This window comes from Grampus griseus, assembly GCF_964374135.1.
Source record: "Grampus griseus genome assembly, chromosome: 1".
NCBI classification, from domain to species: domain Eukaryota; kingdom Metazoa; phylum Chordata; class Mammalia; order Artiodactyla; family Delphinidae; genus Grampus; species Grampus griseus.
Window position 1 is genome coordinate 78,162,821 of NC_139017.1, and position 16,827 is coordinate 78,179,647.

Sequence of the window (16,827 nt, forward strand, 5' to 3'; positions counted from 1 at the left end):
GGTTCAGTGACCCCAGTGCCTTCAGCCCTTTCTTAGGAAACACAGACATGAGCTCCCTCACCATCACCCTCTGTCTCCAAAGCTTTCACAGTCTCCCAGAACTTGGGGTCTTTGACTGCTCAAATACTCACACAGGAGCTGATCAGTACACAGCATGAAGAATGTCACCTCCCTTGCTCTGAATGTCATACTTCTTTTAATGCTGTCAGAAGTCACATAAACTTTTCTATCAATCATATCACTCACTGTTAACCACACTGCCCTGTTGTCAAACAAAAGCCTCCTCCCCTAGAAAAAGCCTTTTATACTCACCTCTACACCCAAGTCTAGTTGCTCTGGAGGCTCATATGTAGGGCACTGATGTATCCCAAACAAAGTTCCTATTAGAGTGCCCAACTATTCTAGACTTCGAATGTCTTTTAGGACCTGATTCTGCACTTTTAAGCATTAACTACTTTTCTCCTTGCTTCCTGTCATCCACAAATGACACATCATCCAGGCTGTTGATGAGAATGGTGGACAAGGCAGAGCCCTGCACCATCCTGTACAATCTCCCTACAGACTGAGTCGGATCCCTCTTTCAACCAATTACTAAACCCTTAGCACCAAGCTCACGGTCTCCATCTTCACCCCGAGGGTATCATGAAAGACCTCACCAACGCTTGCTAAAGTCCACATCTGCAAACAATCTAAATGTCCATCACTGAGGGGATAGCCAAACAAAATCAATTTATCCCTACAAAGGAATTCCATGCAACAGTTTTAAAATACGGTAAATCTATTTATTCCAAGCCATGCGTTTTTATCTTAACGACATGCACAATATTCCATTCTCTCTAGAAATAGAATTCCTCTATAGGCATAGAACTGTATGCATTCCATATAAATGCATGGAAAAAATCTGAGATGACACAGATCAAACCGACGTTACCTGTGAGGAAACTCTGACTGGTGTGGTCATTTAGGAGACCTCTATCTATATTTCAGTTTTTATGAGGATGCACTGACTTATTACATGAATACAATATAATTTTAAATAGTCAAGATATATGACATCTAGGGAGTCCCATGATATTACCAGTTTAATACTGATTTCCAAAGAGAGACCAAGACTAGTTTGAAACAACTTGTGTTTCGTAAACGCTAATCAGACAGCGTCCTGTTTGGATGCGAAGTCATCTCTTTTACAATTTGCTCAAGAATCTTCCTTCCTTGCCCTTTAGAAAATCTTGCTCTCCACAACTGCTTGAACATGAACCAAGGTTCAGATGATGCAGGTCAGTGATCTGCTGCCCTGAGACGAGATTAAGAATGTGTTGGGACCTGGAAACATGTTAAGGAGCTGGGTCAAAGTGAGCAGCTGAGCACGAAGAGACACCACTTTGGCCAGTGGGAAAGGACCAGAGCCAGGCTGCTCTTGAGGGGCTGGGGTTGGGGGGATATCCCAAGGTGTGTTCCGGGTTTTCAAAGAGCATGTCCCAGAAGCACGACGGTCTAGAGTAACCCTCCAGAGACATCTGGACAGAAGAAACCCCCCAACGAAGCAGCTACATGCTGCAACACACAAAAAAAGGCACCCACATCCTCAAAACCATGCTGGGAATAAAACGTGTGGGCATGTGGTGAGTGTTATGCCAGAGACACAGATCAACACTCAGAAGCAGGCTCTAGGCATCTCTGAGCTGGGCCCTGTCAGTCACTTCCGCTGTTGATGCTCAAGGTCCTACATTCCTCTGTGCCTCTAGGAAGCAGCCCTGGCAGCGGTTAAGTAGCTGAGTGGTGCCAAAGGAACAGACAAGCTTATCTTATCCATCACTTCAATTATTCAAGACATGAGGCGGGACTTCTTGTCTGACTTAAGTCACTGCCAGTCTCAAGTCCTTGACAATGAGTGTTCCTGAGCTAGAAGAGCCTGGTGTGCTGTGGCACCGTGCGGAAGGGGAGTGCATGTGACAGAACGGCTGCTGGGGCTGGCAACCATCCCAAAGTCACGGTGTCATCGATGAAACGCTCACCTGTTTGGTTACCTGTGCCCCGAGTTTTACTTCACCCTGACCCCTGCTTTTAGATGATCAGAATTTTTCATGAGCTGAACCTTTACCTTGATCCCTCACCAATGAGGAAAAAGGAGAAAGTGCTCCCTGTGGCTACGGCCCCTCACCACCCCTGCACAAAGGACGCGGCTTTGGTTTGTTTCCATGATCAATGGATCCACCTCTCACAGGGAGCCAGAAAAATGTCCCCGCCCTTCCCAGTGCGGAGGCTTAGAAACGATGTCTGGCTGACTTCAATTAATAGGGTGGGAAGTAGAGGCAGGGGAGAGAAGATGTGGATTGTGGTACAATGGGTTGCCCACCTGGTTCTTGTTCATCGTCCATTTACTGTGAGCCCTTAGCAAAAACTTACAAACTCCAAAGGTCGACATAAAATTAAGGGTTAATCTATAAAGTCTCTTCTAACGCAATGAAGGTGGGAGGGACATATAGAAAGGAAAGAGCAAGGGAAAAAGGGACAATTCCATAGCAGCTCTATGTAAATTTTTCTAGAACTGAAATGATCTGATTTTCAAAACCATTTTCCTTAATGTTTAACTAAAGCTTTCCTGGCTGCAGTTTGAACCCACAATCCCTCCCTCAACAGTCACAGGAAACGTGGAGACGGCCACCAGCCGACCCAGCTGCTACACCTCTCTGGCCCACCTGGGCAGTCCCGTGGGCTTCCTCTCTTGGCCGAATGGCCTCCCGCCTCGGCAAGGTCTCCTGGATTGGCCCCAGAGGCTGGGGGTGGCACTGCTACTGATGACAACCCTCCGTCAACCAGAAGAACTACTGAGCTCCCAGCATAGGATAAGAGAGAGCCCTGGTGGGCGGCGGGGGTCAGGGATGATTTCTGAGAGATGTGTGAGGTCTCCTGGCCACCGTGGGCTCCACGATCATTTCACAGCGTATAGGCAAGCACCCTTCAATCTCTTCTGGACTATGGAGGGGGGCTAGAAGATGGATGGACAATTGCTCTGTTTTAATGTTATAAATTTGCTCCTGTTTTCTGAATTATCACAGAAGACAGAAGCAGCAAAACAGGGAGGCCCTCGCAGAAGGGGAGGAAAGGAAGGGCAGGATACAAGACCCCTCTCAGCTCCATGGGGACTCAAGGCAATTACTCACCCCAGAGCTGAAGGACCTCCACCAAGCATTCCCAGATGTTGAATTCAAGGGTCTAGATCAGCAGGCCAATGTTCCCTCCCTCCCTGACTTTGCCACCCATTCACTCAGGAGCTCTAAAGTGGGGGTCAGGCCCTCCTAGGGCAAAGCCTTTAGCTTCTCTCAAGCAAACCTGCCTCCTCCAAAATTGCTATGGGAAGCCCCACATCAAAGTGGTCTGGTGACCTCTTACCTTCATCCCAAAGGATTGCATCCGGGTGGCCACCTCTCTCCCAATTCTGCCCAGGCCAAGAATTCCTAGGATCTTTCCATTCAGCTCTGTTCCCATGAACTGCAAACAGGTGAAGAAGTGGAAGTCAGCACCCAAAGTGGACCTCGGGCACCCAGACAGGTGGGGTGAGGCAAAGCCGGCTGCTCACCTTCTTCCGTTCCCATTTGCCATCCTTCATGGAGGCCGTCGCCTGGGGAATCTGTCTGCAAGGACAGACAAAGTCAGCGGGCCCACCCAGACCCTGCCAGCCCAGGAAGGAGGTGCAATGTGAGGGCTGCACAGCCACTATTTCTGCCGGGCATCCCCCCAGGGAACCAAGCTCAAGCTGGGTCTGGGGGGCTTAGGTTCAGAAACACCGAGGATGGTCAAGGGAGGGTAGCGGGGGAAACCTTTGGCGAGACCTGACTTGGAGCCCTGGGATTTGTCTCCAGCTAGGTGTCTGGGAGGAGGTTCTGAGTCCATCTCAGTGGCTGGAGTATCAGCCTGAGTGACTCTGGGCATGTAAAAAGCAATAGCTAATCCTCCAGGTTTGTAGGGATAATGAAATGGGGTATTGGTGGATTTTGATAACACCAAATGTTCCAGAAATTCAAGAATTTCCATTTTCCCATTCCATCCAGAGCCATAACCTACATCTTCCACTGTATCAAGGGACAGCTGAATACTTATTCTCCCTTGAGAGTTAGGCTAGACTGGGGTGGGCGGGTGGTGTAGTCCAGACACTTCCAACAACCACACAACCTCCTGTCCCACCACACACACACACACACACACACACACACACACACACACGCACACACACTCTCTCCACAGCTTATCTCCTCCTATTGGTCAACATGGAGGTCTGAGTCTCTGTGTTTTCTGGAGAGGACAAAGGAAGTTAGGGCAATGCGAGAGGTCAGAGGGCAAGGTGTGTCATGTGGGACATGGCCCTCCAGGCTTCTCCAGAAGCTAGAAAGGAAGAGACAAGGAACAATGTTTAAACATCAGCTCATTTAATGCTCACAACTGCATGGGGGTGGAGTGTGGCCACTGGGGGTTAAATACCTTGCCCAGCATCACTCAACTAGAAGTAGCACAATCAATTCAAAGCCAAGGAAGACATCCCCACCAGTTAGCCTCCTAAGTATTTAAATGCAGGCGTTCCTGCCGGCCACAAAATTCAGAGATGTGTGCATGTCTGCGTGTGTGAGAGAGAAGAGATTCCAAGATAACCCTTCCTGTATTTCCACTTCACTGACTTCTTATAAAAAGCATTCTTTCCTGTCTACACGTTACCAGGACACAGACTTCCATCTGAGGGTGAGGTTGATGGGAATCTGTTCTACGATCAGAGTCCCAAGAACTCATGGGTAAACTCAGCAAAGCTTACATAACAAGTTCATGGAAGAAGCTCCATCTCACTGCTCTGGCCCATGGGGCCTCATTTCAGGAATGTCATTTAGGACAATGACTTGCCTTGAGGAAATGCTCCCCCCTCAGCAAAGCCAGCCGGATGGGATGCCTCTGACCGAGTGAGACAGAGCCCCCGGCTCTGGCCTCCCGACCTCTGCCCACCTGACTGCAAGACGCCATCTCAGAGATGTGCGTGCAGCACCACGGAGCACAGGAAACCCTCACACCCTCCCTCTGGGCGCTCCACCCAGCTGGCCGTGGTGCCTCCCCAGGTTTCAACATTTCGGGATCCTCACCAAGCCAGTCTGGGGAGGACCATGACATGGGCAAGGGACCTCCCAAGAATTATACGGAGGCCGGCCTGACTTACAAGAGAAAATAAAGCAGGCACAACGGTGACATCTACATTTGTTGTATTCTCCACTCTTTCTTTCCGTGCCCTTGTTCTTCTCCAGCACCTCAGGAACAGGCAAAATCTGTTCAAAGTCCCCCACCGTGAGGCCCATTCAGCCCTGCTCTCCACCCACATTGCCCAATGCTCTCAACTTTACCGTGCACACTTCCCACCCCCTCTACCGCTGCCCTGCCTGGAAAGTGGTCTGATTAAACCAGCACACAGGGGTTATGAGAGACTGGTGATTCCTTCTCACAGGGTGCTTCTTTCTTGGTTTTGATGATGAGTGAGGTCATGATGAGTGGCTGGCGACAGGGCGCTTCCCCTAAGTCATACCACTTTGCCTACTCCTTTAAGTAAAGCTGGTCTTGGAATAGGAGGAAGATTATTCCTGACTCGCAAGGGAAACACAACCTCCAGAAAAAAAGTGAGAGAATTAGAAAGCTGCACTGGGATCGCTCCCTCACCCCCCCAAGAAACCAAAAAGAAACCACCACTGAATTTAATAGCACAAGTGACACCAGGGCATCAGGCCTCAACACTTCTGCAGATGTTCCAGGAGATCCAGACAGCCAGCTTAGGGACCCCTTCCGGGCTGGGTCCCTCCTGCTGTGCAATTCTCCCTGTTCTTCCCTTTCTCCAACCTCCTCTCCTCTTCACTGACAAGTGAATATCAGTGAATACCTAAGATCTCAGGTAGAAATCTTGGGGAAGAGTTAGAACAAAGGTGAACTCCCTCAGATCCCCTCCCAGCAGGGAGGAGAATAGGTCTTGAGAAGGGAAAGGAATCATTTCTCAGCCCCAGAAGGTTTCAGGCCTGAGTAGTGACGTGAGGGGTCCTGGCTGCCTGGGTTCCTTGGTTTAAGGATCCGCGGATCTGCAAAGGGACCCAGAGCATCTTCCTGCCCTCCCACTGGCTCCTTGCCCTTCCCACTGACCCACTGCCTTTTCAACAGCAGTGTTCATACAGTCATTTTACCACCCAGCACAGTAAGATTCATGCACATCCTGTGTGTTTGCAAACAACCTGAGAAGCCACCTGACCTTGGTGCGCCAGAACCAGTGTAACGAATGTTCAGTTGAGGACTGACGGCCTTGAAGGTTCTTAGCAGCCTGCAAGTCACCAAGCTGAAGTGTTTCTAAGTTTCTCGGGGTCAGTTTGCTTAGGGAGTCATAATAATTGACAGACCACAGACAGTGACTCTGCTCAGAAGTCAGGGACTTACCTGGCCAGGCACATGATCATCCCACAGGTGAGCTCCGCAGCGCTGAGGCTGTTCCCACTGGGGGTGCTAAAGATGGAAGAAGATGGGGGACATCGGTCAGCCAGACCCAGGATTCCCACTCCTGTCCCAGTGGAAAGACTAGTGCACGCTGTGCTCTCTCTCCCGCTCCATAAGCTTTCCTCTTCTTTTTGTTTGTTTTGTTTAGTTTTATGGGTTTTTTTTTGACTTTTTTAAAAATTGAAGTATAGTTGATGTATAATATTATATAAGTTACAGGTGTACAATATAGTGATTCACAATTTTTAAAGGTTACACTCCATTTATAGTTATCATAAAATATTGGCCATATTCCCTGCATTGTACAGTATATCCTTACAGCTTATTTTATACCTAATAGTTTGTACCTCTTAACCCCCTACCCCTACGTTGCCCCTCCCCCCTTCCCTCTCCCCGCTGGTAGCCACTAGATTGTTCTCTATATCTGTGAATCTGTTTCTTTTTTGTTATATTCACTAGTTTGATTTATTTTTTAGATTCCATATGTAAGTGATAACATACAGTATTTGTCTTTCTATGTCTGACTTATTTCACTTAGCATAATGCCTTCCAAAACCATCCAAATGGCAAAATTTCATTCTTTTCATGCCTGAGTAGTATTCTATTATATATATATAACATCTTCTTTACCCATTCATCTGTCGATGGATACTCAGATTGCTTCCATATCTTGGCAATTGTACATAATGCTGCTATGAACGTGGGCGTGCACCTATCTTTTAGAATTAGCATTTTTGGTTTTTTTGGATATATACCCAGGAGTGAAATTGCTGGGTCATGTGGTAGTCCTTTCTTTAGTTTTTTGAGGAATCTCCAACTGTTCTCCACAGTGGCTGCACCAATTTACATTCCCACCAACAGTGTACGAGGGTTCCCTTTTCTCCACATTCTCGCCAACATCTTGAACTTACCTGTCCTTAGTGAAAACCCCTAACACCACGCCACTGCCCTGGGTTCTGTGATATACTCCTGCCCTAACCCCAGGTCTGGAAGAAAACCCCTTTGCCCTGGCTTTATGTTTTCCTGCGGAGGGACCTCCATTCGAGAAACACACTCATCTCTCTACCCAAACTCATTTCTCCCGGGGCAGAGAAGTATCTCAATAGATTGGGAGAGATACGTATGACTCAGCCCTTCTCTCTCTCCCCTTACTTTAGGATCTACCTGCCTACAGAAAGACAAATCCCTGCTGTTCCATGCCATCAATCTTGTTTTTAAAAATTTTTATTGGAGTATAGTTGATTTTACACTGTTGTGTTAGTTTCATGCCATCAGTCTTATTGAGGCTGTACCCGTGACAGATACAGAGGTCAGCCCCTTGCCCACAGACCTTTATCAATGTGCCCAACCTGTCTTTTTTTTAGTAACAAAGCTAATATTTTTATCTTGTCCTGTTTGACTTTTCCTCCTATTTCTCAACAAGTTTTGCACTGAGAAATCATCTTCACAAGTTAAATCATAGGGTAATGTTGACTCTACCCATCTTACAGAAAGGAAAATAGAGATAATACCCGTGAAACTATTTTTCTTTTCTCAAAGGCTTTTTCTTGTTGCTCTTGAAATAATTTATTAACACACGTGTTCACCCTCCTTTCCCTCTTTTCTTCTCTGGAAATGAAGGTTATAAGGTGAAAAGTCAAGAGATCCTATTTTTAAAAAGTTAAAAATCAAGGTAAAAGGATTCTCAGACATGTATACACTGATGTGTATAAAATTGATGACTATTAAGAACCTGCTGTATAAAAAAATAATAAAAAAATAAAGTAGACCAAAAAACAGTTTCTTTCCCTTGAAAATACAGAACTTTTCAAAAGGAAATAAATAAAAATAAAAAAAGGATTCTCAGAGTCTGTCTTTCCATAAGAACACCTGGCTTCCTGACTCGCCCAGCGAATGACCAGGCTACATGGGATACAGGAAGAGGTGCGGGGACCAGGGGGCTGGTGCCTCTGGGTCCAGCGCAAGATTGGAGGATGGGTTATTGGTTAACATTTCGTCTGTTGGATATTGACCTCAGGCAGACGATTGGGTTGGTTAACCCCTACCCTATGGAGGGAAGTGGAGGGAAGGGAGGGGAAAGTCTCGAGAACACTGAGGCTCCCGAGGAAAGAGGAAAGGCTCGAGGACAGAGAAGTGGAAGGGGTTAACCTTGCCACACCACTTACATGCCAGACCGGGGCCAGAAATGAGTGTTGCCTAGCGCTGGCATGCTGCCATGACCTTTGCCCTGGGTTTCTGCAAAAACAGCTCTAAAGGGGACCCCTTCCCTCTTGGCCCTGGAGTAAAGAGAAACTGGGTTCCCGGCCCCCGAAGGGTGCAGGGAAGTGAGGAAGAGAGAATGGGAGAGTCCGTCTACTAGCAAAGGTTACGCAGCTGCACAAGGGAGACCATAGTCAAGCAGAGCCGACAGAACCTGGCTTCAGATGAAACAGCCGAGGGGGAAGGGCAGGGCTGAAGCAGGGACTGAGACAAATCCACCAGCATTCTTCTGATTCCCCAACCAGGCTGCAGGCGTGCAAGCATCTAGGGGGCAGGTGTGTGAAGCATTTTGAGATTACAAAGAGAGCCTCTGTGTCAAAAACCCGGGAACCGCTAAGCGGTGAGTGCTGCGCCCCTCTCTGGACTTGGCCTGGAGCGGGCGGCCTCCTGGACCACCACCCCACCACTTCCACGACTTACTTCATGACCAGGATGCCCTTCCTTGTTGCAGCCTCCAGATCCACATTGTCCACGCCCGTGCCAGCCCGGCCCACCACCTGCAGCTTCTTGGTCGCGTTGATGACATCAGAGGTCACCTTGGTGGCCGAGCGGACAATAAGGCCTTCGCAGTCCTGAGGCAGAAGAAGAAACACCTGGATCCACAGAGTTGGTCTCTGAGACCTCGTAAAGCCCTTCTGTCCACAGTGGGAGTTCCTGCAGGCTGGCTGACTTTGGATACATTCAGGGAAAGGAAGGCACGTTTATGCACACACATCTGAAAGACCCCGCGATCACTCATGCTTGGGTTCACATCCAAGCTCCAGTCCTGACAAGCTATGACTCTGAGCTTCGGCCTCCTTAAGTGTGTGAGGAAGAGATGAGACAGGAAGGTACAACGCCTGGCATGATATCTGGCCCCGCTCAATGGACATCGCTTCCTCCACTGGACACGGAGCTACTGATGGGAAGAGGTGGGATTGGATTCTACTTTGTAAGCCCCTATGCCTGGTACACAGAAGGCACTCAATAGATGAATACATGAAGTGAATAAAAGACAAATTGTTAAAAGAAAAACATTTCCTAAAACAGAAACCAAAGTAAGGGGAAGGGCAGAAAATAATTAAACGTGTCCATAGTTACTTGGAAAACCAGGCAATATAAGGCTAAGACTATACCTATGTGAAAAATCAGACTTTCTGGATTCATCACAGCCATTATACCTGGGCTAAGCCAGACCCCAGGACAATCTTCCTTAGGCTCACCCAGAATCCAGTGGTATCTTCTGCAGAATAAGGATACTGTTGCCAAACACCCGATGAGAATCCCCAGGAAATGGAGCAGGTGAGCAAATACACACTCTGTCCCAAGCTGGCTGTCCCAGGTTGGTGGGCAAGCAGCAAGGGTCACTGCACAAGCAGCAGGCTGGGAACCAGGAGGCTGGGGTTCTAGGCCTAGGGCTGGCAATGACAAGTTGGGTCACTGTACCAAGTCATGTCACCCCGTACCCTGGTCTCCTTCTGTAACATAAGAGCATTGGAACAGATGGCCCCTGGGGTCCCTCCCACATCTGATCTGACACCTGTAAGCCACGCTGCATTTCCCCAGTGGAGCACCCAGCTCGTGGGTTCTCCCACGAGAACCTTCTCTCTTCCCTCCTCACCACACGGATTCTGGAGACAGAGAAAGGCCACGGGCATCTGGCTCCCAGGGTGAGGACCCACACTGTGTTTACTGTGTGCAAGCCCAGAGCCTTGGAACCAGTTTGGACAAGTTACATGCAGAGAGAGCACAGAGTTCTTTGCTCTCCACGGATGGAAGAAGAGGAATGAAGCTTACGTCGCAGCCTCTTTAGATCTGGAGGGCTTCTCAACACTGGGATGATTGTTCAAGAGAGGCTGCAGAATTACTTCTCTGGAGGCATGAATGCTTCATGCATCCCCACTGGCTGGGGGCTGTGCCAGACCGCAAACAGCTGGATGGAGGACCCTTCACGGGCACTCCAAGCCTTGTGTGTCTGTGGTTCTGAATAGAATGCTCCTTGAATGCTCGCTCCAAAGCTGCCAGCCCTTCCGCAAACCTTGGGAATCTGCTTCCCACAGGACAGACCCGCTGTAGAAGAGGATGCAGACTCCCCAGGAGTCCACCCCATTCCTGCAGACCCCGAGGACAAGCCCAGAGACAGCATGGCGTTTTTCTTTAACAAGCACGACCTCTGTCTGTGGAAGGATCTCCCTTACAGAGATTTATCCTGCAGTCTCTCTCTACTTTTCCCTCAAGGGTGTGTCCCAGCTTTCTGTGAAGCCAAGAAGTCTGAAGAGCCTCCAGTCAGACCAGCACAGATGTACATGCAGAGCTCACCCATCCCAAGTGGGAATCTGCCTTTGCAGACTCCCATTCAGCAGACGCTGGTCCCACACGATCCGGGCATTCCTGTGGCCAGAGTTCACGGGCTTTCAAGACCCTTTACACCCTCAACTACCCCTGTTCCTGTTCATTCAAACACATCATCAATTCATTCATTCAAGGGAATTCCCTGGTGGTCCAGTGGTTGGGACACTGCACTTCCACTGCTGAGGGCGCGGGTTCAATCCCTGGTCAGGGAACTAAGATACCTTGAGCCACACGGTGTGACAAAAACACAAAAAAAAACAAAAAACAAAAAACCAGAATTCATTCAACCAGCATGCATTTACTGAGAGCCTGTGTGCCAACCAACCTAGCTGCCGCTGATCCCTCAAAAGCCCTGCACTCCAGGCCCGGTCCCCTTCTCGGGCCCCACGTCATCCCTCGGAGACTTGGCTCCCTGCAGTCCACTCCTCTCCTCTACTTATGCAAACCGCAGTCCTTTGCAAATCCACCCGCATCTTCCCTGCAGTTTGCAGTGATTATAACTTTCTTCTGCAGCACCCCAAGGTCCTCTCTGGCACTCCCGCAGTAGGAATCTCAACACTGCACCCACTCTGCTGTCTACTGTTGTCTGCTTTGTGCGTGCTCTATCTGTATAAGAATGCAGGCTGGGGGCTTCCCTGGTGGCGCAGTGGTTGAGAGACCGCCTGCTGATGCAGGGGACACGGGTTCGTGTCCCGGTCCGGGAGGATCCCACATGCCGCGGAGCGGCTGGGCCCGTGAGCCATGGCCGCTGAGCCTGCGCGTCCGGAGCCTGTGCTCCGCAATGGGAGAGGCCACAACAGTGAGAGGCCCGTGTACAGAAAAAAAAAAAAAAGAATGCAGGCTGGAACAGGCATTTGCTTACACTTGGGTTTCCTCCCCACTCCCAGTCCCACAGCTGCTTCAGAGCTGGAAAACAACAGTCCACTGTTCTGCTGGATTTATAGCTGTTCCGGACAAACTATGCAAACTCAGCAGTGGAAACCCATTCACGTTCCTCAAGTTCACACATGCTTCCTTTCCCAAGAACAGGCTTGGCCTTGGGGATGATTCTAGCAGTGCTCCTGCTTCTGACTTACATCACAGGAGAAGTCAGAGAACCTCTCCAGATCATGTTCCCCAGCTATAGAGAATGCAGGTGGGCGCGGTTTGGCACAATATGTGTGATCCTGATTAAGTAGATGGTTATTTAACTCTTGCAAACCAAATCCTAGTGTAAAGGCTAGAAATTTGCATTTTAAGAGAGCCTTTCAAAACATGGACTCTTGCATCGAACTTTATTCCCTTCTTATCCTTTCTTCAAATTCTGAAATAAAGATACAAAGGTGCTTCAGTAAATTAAATGCATTCCCAGCGTGCGTTTAGAGGATTCTGACCAGCATTGCTAGTTAATGAAACAGAAGAAAATATCAGAACGCAACACATCTAGTAAGGGTATTCTTTCATGAAACTTTAGTGTATGTGTGTACACATATGTGTGTGTATAGTGAGTTATAATGTAAAATGAATTTCCTATTGTGGGCCATGGTCAAAGTTTAAAAGCCACTGATACATGCTAAGATTTAAATGTTCCTGCATATTAGGCTTATTTAAGATGTGACATCTGCTGATAGAAGAGGGGTACACAGTCTAATAAGAGTTTAGTTGAGTTCCAAACAAGATGCTTTATTATTCCAAGCCAGTGTTTTCCAAACTTTTGACTAAGACCCACAGTAAGAAACACATGTTTAAGTTATGATTTTATACTCATATACCACACACACCACAAACACATAATAATTGAAACAAATTTCGTGACACAATACTTAGCCTTACTATCTGCATTGCTCTCTGATATTTCTTATTTTGTTTTTTTAAATGCTAATCATGACCCATTAAATGGACTTCATCACCCATTAATGAGCTGTGACTTGCTTCAAGTCTGAAAAGCATGGTTCTGGGGGATGATTGTACTTCCTGACCACAGACTGAGAGAGAATAAATTGTGCCTGCCCAGAATACCAAGGAGTGGGAACGGAGGCCAGGCCTGGTTCAGGCACTGGGCCCCAGTTTCTTTCAGTATGAAAAAGGTTTAAACAGGGGAGGGCAGGGGCCACTAACCCAGGCACCTCTCCATGCAGAATAACAAGAGGCAAGTGTGGATATGAGGATCCTCCAGTGGCCCAAGGAGACTAACCAGCAGTCTGAACCTAGTGCTTTTTACAAAGACAGACGTGAAGACTGGGCACTCCCAAACCGTCCAACAATGTAGCCAACAAACACCCCTCCTCTCCTGCCAGAAGTTTTCAGTGCCTTTAAAATGTCCTCCAAGTTCCAGCCCCAGATTCCCTGCACCCACCCGGCCAACTCTCAACACCATGGAAACCCTCCACTAGTGACCAGGGCCTCCCATTCTAGTCAATTCCACACTCACCACTCCCTCTCAACCCACCCTACCCCCGGGGTACAGAATTTTAATTTCCATAACAAAGCTGGGAAGCCCCAAGTCCAGGCCACTCTTCCCAACCCGGTGGTCTGGTGGAGGTGAGAATCTAGAGACCACTCCACTTCCTTCTGGCCACGGCCCAGAGCCAAGGCCATGATACCATCTGCACAAAAGAGGAGGTGACAAGTGTGAGGTGCCGTTTCCCCATCCAGTCCTAGGGTAGTCCAAGGATCACGTCCTGAGCCCTTGGCCCCCACCAAGTCCAGGCTGATCACCCACTTCTCTCCATTTGCAACGCCGTGGAGGAGGAAAAGGCTAGGCTGCCGGATGGTCTCATTTAGCACTCAAGTACTGTGTCATCTGGTCACTTGTCTCACCGTGTGTTGGCCAGGCTCCTAACTAGCTGACAAACTTCTTTAAGACAGGGACCAGGGACTTCCCTGGTGGCGCAGTGGTTAAGAATCCACCTGCCAATGCAGGGGACACGGGTTCGAGCCCTGGTCCAGGAAGATCCCACATGTCACGGACAACTAAACCCGTGCACCACAACTGCTGAGTCCGCGTGCCACAGCTACTGAAGTCCGTGATCCACAACAACAGAAGCCACGCAGTAAGAAGCCGGAGCACCGCAACGAAGAGCAGCTCCCTATGGCCGCAACTAGAGGAAGCCCACAAGGAGCAAGGAAGACCCAACGCAGCCAAAAAAATAAAAAAGACAGGGACCAGTCAGAAACTTCTCTGCGTACAAGCCAGGGGCAGAATACAGTACCACGGGGTGGGAGAAGAGCGGCAGGGGTTCCATGGAGAAACACAGCAGGAGATACAATGGCAGTTATGAAGACCATGCGATTGCCTCACAGCTAAAGCAACAGTAGCCACCTCTGTGGTTTGATTTAAGGGACTCTGGAGAGGGTGGATCCGCGCTGAGACTGGTTGAAGTTGGTAGGAGGCTACACTGCGGGGTGTGGGAGTTTGGGGGCAGGGGAGAATACATCCGGACGGGTCGGGTAGAGACACCTGGGCGCTGGGCACAGTACAGAAGTAAGAAGTGCAGAAACTGGAGTGAAGAATTCACGAAATAAATGTTATAAGGCAGGAAGAGGCCACCAAACCTCGCAGGATTTTTACAAGCAAGTTAGAGAAAGATCTGAAGTAAACTGCACAAACGGTGATAACGTTCCTGAGAAAGATCTGCTAGGAAATATACGTTTCCTGGGGGCTTTGGGATCGGAATCTCGTCCGATCAGGCCATTCCTGACCCCGCCGAGCCCACTGGCGGAGACTAAGCCTGGACAGCGGCGGCCGAGGCGACTGCCGCGTGGCCGGCGCGGAGATCTCGGGCGCCCCCCGCCCGCCCCTCTTTCCTCCGAGCGCTCCCAGGCGGCAGAGGGGCGGTGAAAACTCTCAGCAGTCTTGCATCAGATGAAAGGCGGGTATGGCGTTTGCCGCTCCAGCCGGGCCGCCTTCCCTGCAGCTTCTCCAGCAGCCACGGAACAGGCTGGGACTCCGCCGGGGCCCCCCAGGGAAAGCAGCACTTGGCTGGGCGAGCCAGGGCTTGGCTGGGGAAGGATCGCCGGTCCCTGAGCTCCAAGCAGGGAAGCCACTTTGGCGCCTCTCCCCCGGGGCCCCCGCTGGAGGTGGGGAGAGGCGGCGCCGGGCTGCCAGGGCCACTGAGCGCAACGGCCCTGGGAAGCCGCGCTGGCATCCCCCGGGCAGCCTGCAGGACCAGCTGAAGCAGCCAGCACTTTGCAATGCTGGCGGGAGGCATGCCAACGTGAAACACGCGGTTGCAAACGGAACGGAAAGTTTGCATCCTGCAGCTTGCCGCCCTTTGTTCCTCCCTCCTTCTTCTCCCTCCCCCCTTCCCAGCCCCCAATCTCGGGAGACCCCAAGACTGACACCAGCGATGGGGGTGAGGGTGGGGCACGCTGGGCCGGAATTGGTCAGCCAGTGTCCGCGGAGGATGCCTCGCAGCCCTAGTCTGTCTCCCGCTCGCCTAACCTGCAGCTCGGCTATCAGCTCCTCCTGGCTCAGGTTCTGCTTCTCCACCACCTGCAGCCCTCCATCTTGCAGGATCTTCCGGCAGCAAGGGTCCAGGCTATCACTGATAAGCACTTTCCGTAAATTTGCAAAGGCCATTGCTGGAGTCGGCCTCGGAATCGGCAGCTCTCCCTGGGCAGAAACACCTAAACGGAGAAGCTGCTGTTCCGGCTGGCTGGCTCGTGTAACTGGGAAGGATTCGCGATCTCCCGCTCCCCCTTATCTCCCACTCCTGCTCCTGCCGTCTCCTTTTGATTGGACAGAAACGCTCCAACTCTCTGTGACTCCGCCCCCTCCTCGCGGTTCGGAGCTTTCAGATCCCCGCCCACCACATTATTCTCCGGAGATGAATTTCTCAATCTCAGCCGAAGCATTTATCTACACCTGGTGAGTATACAGAAGCACAATTGACGCTGAGCAGCTGATTCATATCTGAAATAAACTGAGAAATATTCGTTCTCGTCGTGAGAGAAATGTTTCATCTTCATTCTTTCCTCCTACGGACCCATTCACTAATTCCTTAACAAGCATTGATTGAACGCACCTACTATGTGCAAGGCACGGTGCTGGATGCTGAAGAGGCTCGAACGTCAAAAAGACATAGCCCCTTTCCTCTGGTGGCCTAACATCCGAGGGTACCAAAGACACAGACACGGAAAGATAAATTTTAAAAAGCAGAGGGAAACCGTTTCTGAGACCTCACAAAGCAGTGATTACTTCCACATGAATGATGCAATGAGAATTATGAGGTTAAAAGAGAGCAAGGGCCTGGTGCCTTTGGACCAGCCAAAACGTTTGTTCAAGTTCAATATTCTCCTCTTCCTTTCTGATTATAAAAAAAAAAAAGAAGAAGAAAAGGAAAATGAGATGTCAGTCTGGCCTAGTTTACATATTGACCAAGGAGGTACTTCCCAGCTCTTAACTCCTTTATGTTGAAACCCCACAGCAGACATGCTTTTCCATGCCCCACCTTGCCGAATACTGGAAAATTCCATCTTGGATTATTTAAGGCCACCTAGGATCAGGGATGCTCATAGATGGATTAGAATTCAGTGTTTTAGACATATCTGGCCCAGTTAAGCGCTGTGTTCTGCAGCCCTACACCATTCACAAAACTCAAGTGCTAGACCCTTATCCTATAGAACGACACAATGTCAATATTCTGACGTAACGAAACTTTGGACAGATAATTCCTAGGCACAAATCAGAAGTTAGACCAAATGCTCCCAGTGGGAAAGGAGATAATTTGGCTATTCTGTTTACTGGTTTGG

The 16,827-nt window shown here is 49.5% G+C and overlaps 1 protein-coding gene across 1 annotated transcript in view; it reads right to left on the reverse strand.

Moving 5' to 3' along the window:
• Window positions 1-15,730, reverse strand: part of PHGDH (phosphoglycerate dehydrogenase) — a 30,731-nt gene extending 15,001 nt beyond the window's left edge. The window contains exons 1-5 of the mRNA XM_082657501.1: window positions 15,518-15,730; window positions 9,184-9,335; window positions 6,448-6,513; window positions 3,581-3,635; window positions 3,394-3,492 (exon numbers count right to left, since the gene is read on the reverse strand). Coding sequence (XP_082513627.1) covers window positions 3,394-3,492; window positions 3,581-3,635; window positions 6,448-6,513; window positions 9,184-9,335; window positions 15,518-15,655 — 510 coding nt within the window. The 5' untranslated portion in view covers window positions 15,656-15,730. The remainder of the gene's footprint in view (window positions 1-3,393; window positions 3,493-3,580; window positions 3,636-6,447; window positions 6,514-9,183; window positions 9,336-15,517) is intronic.
• Between the last annotated feature and the right edge of the window lie 1,097 nt (window positions 15,731-16,827).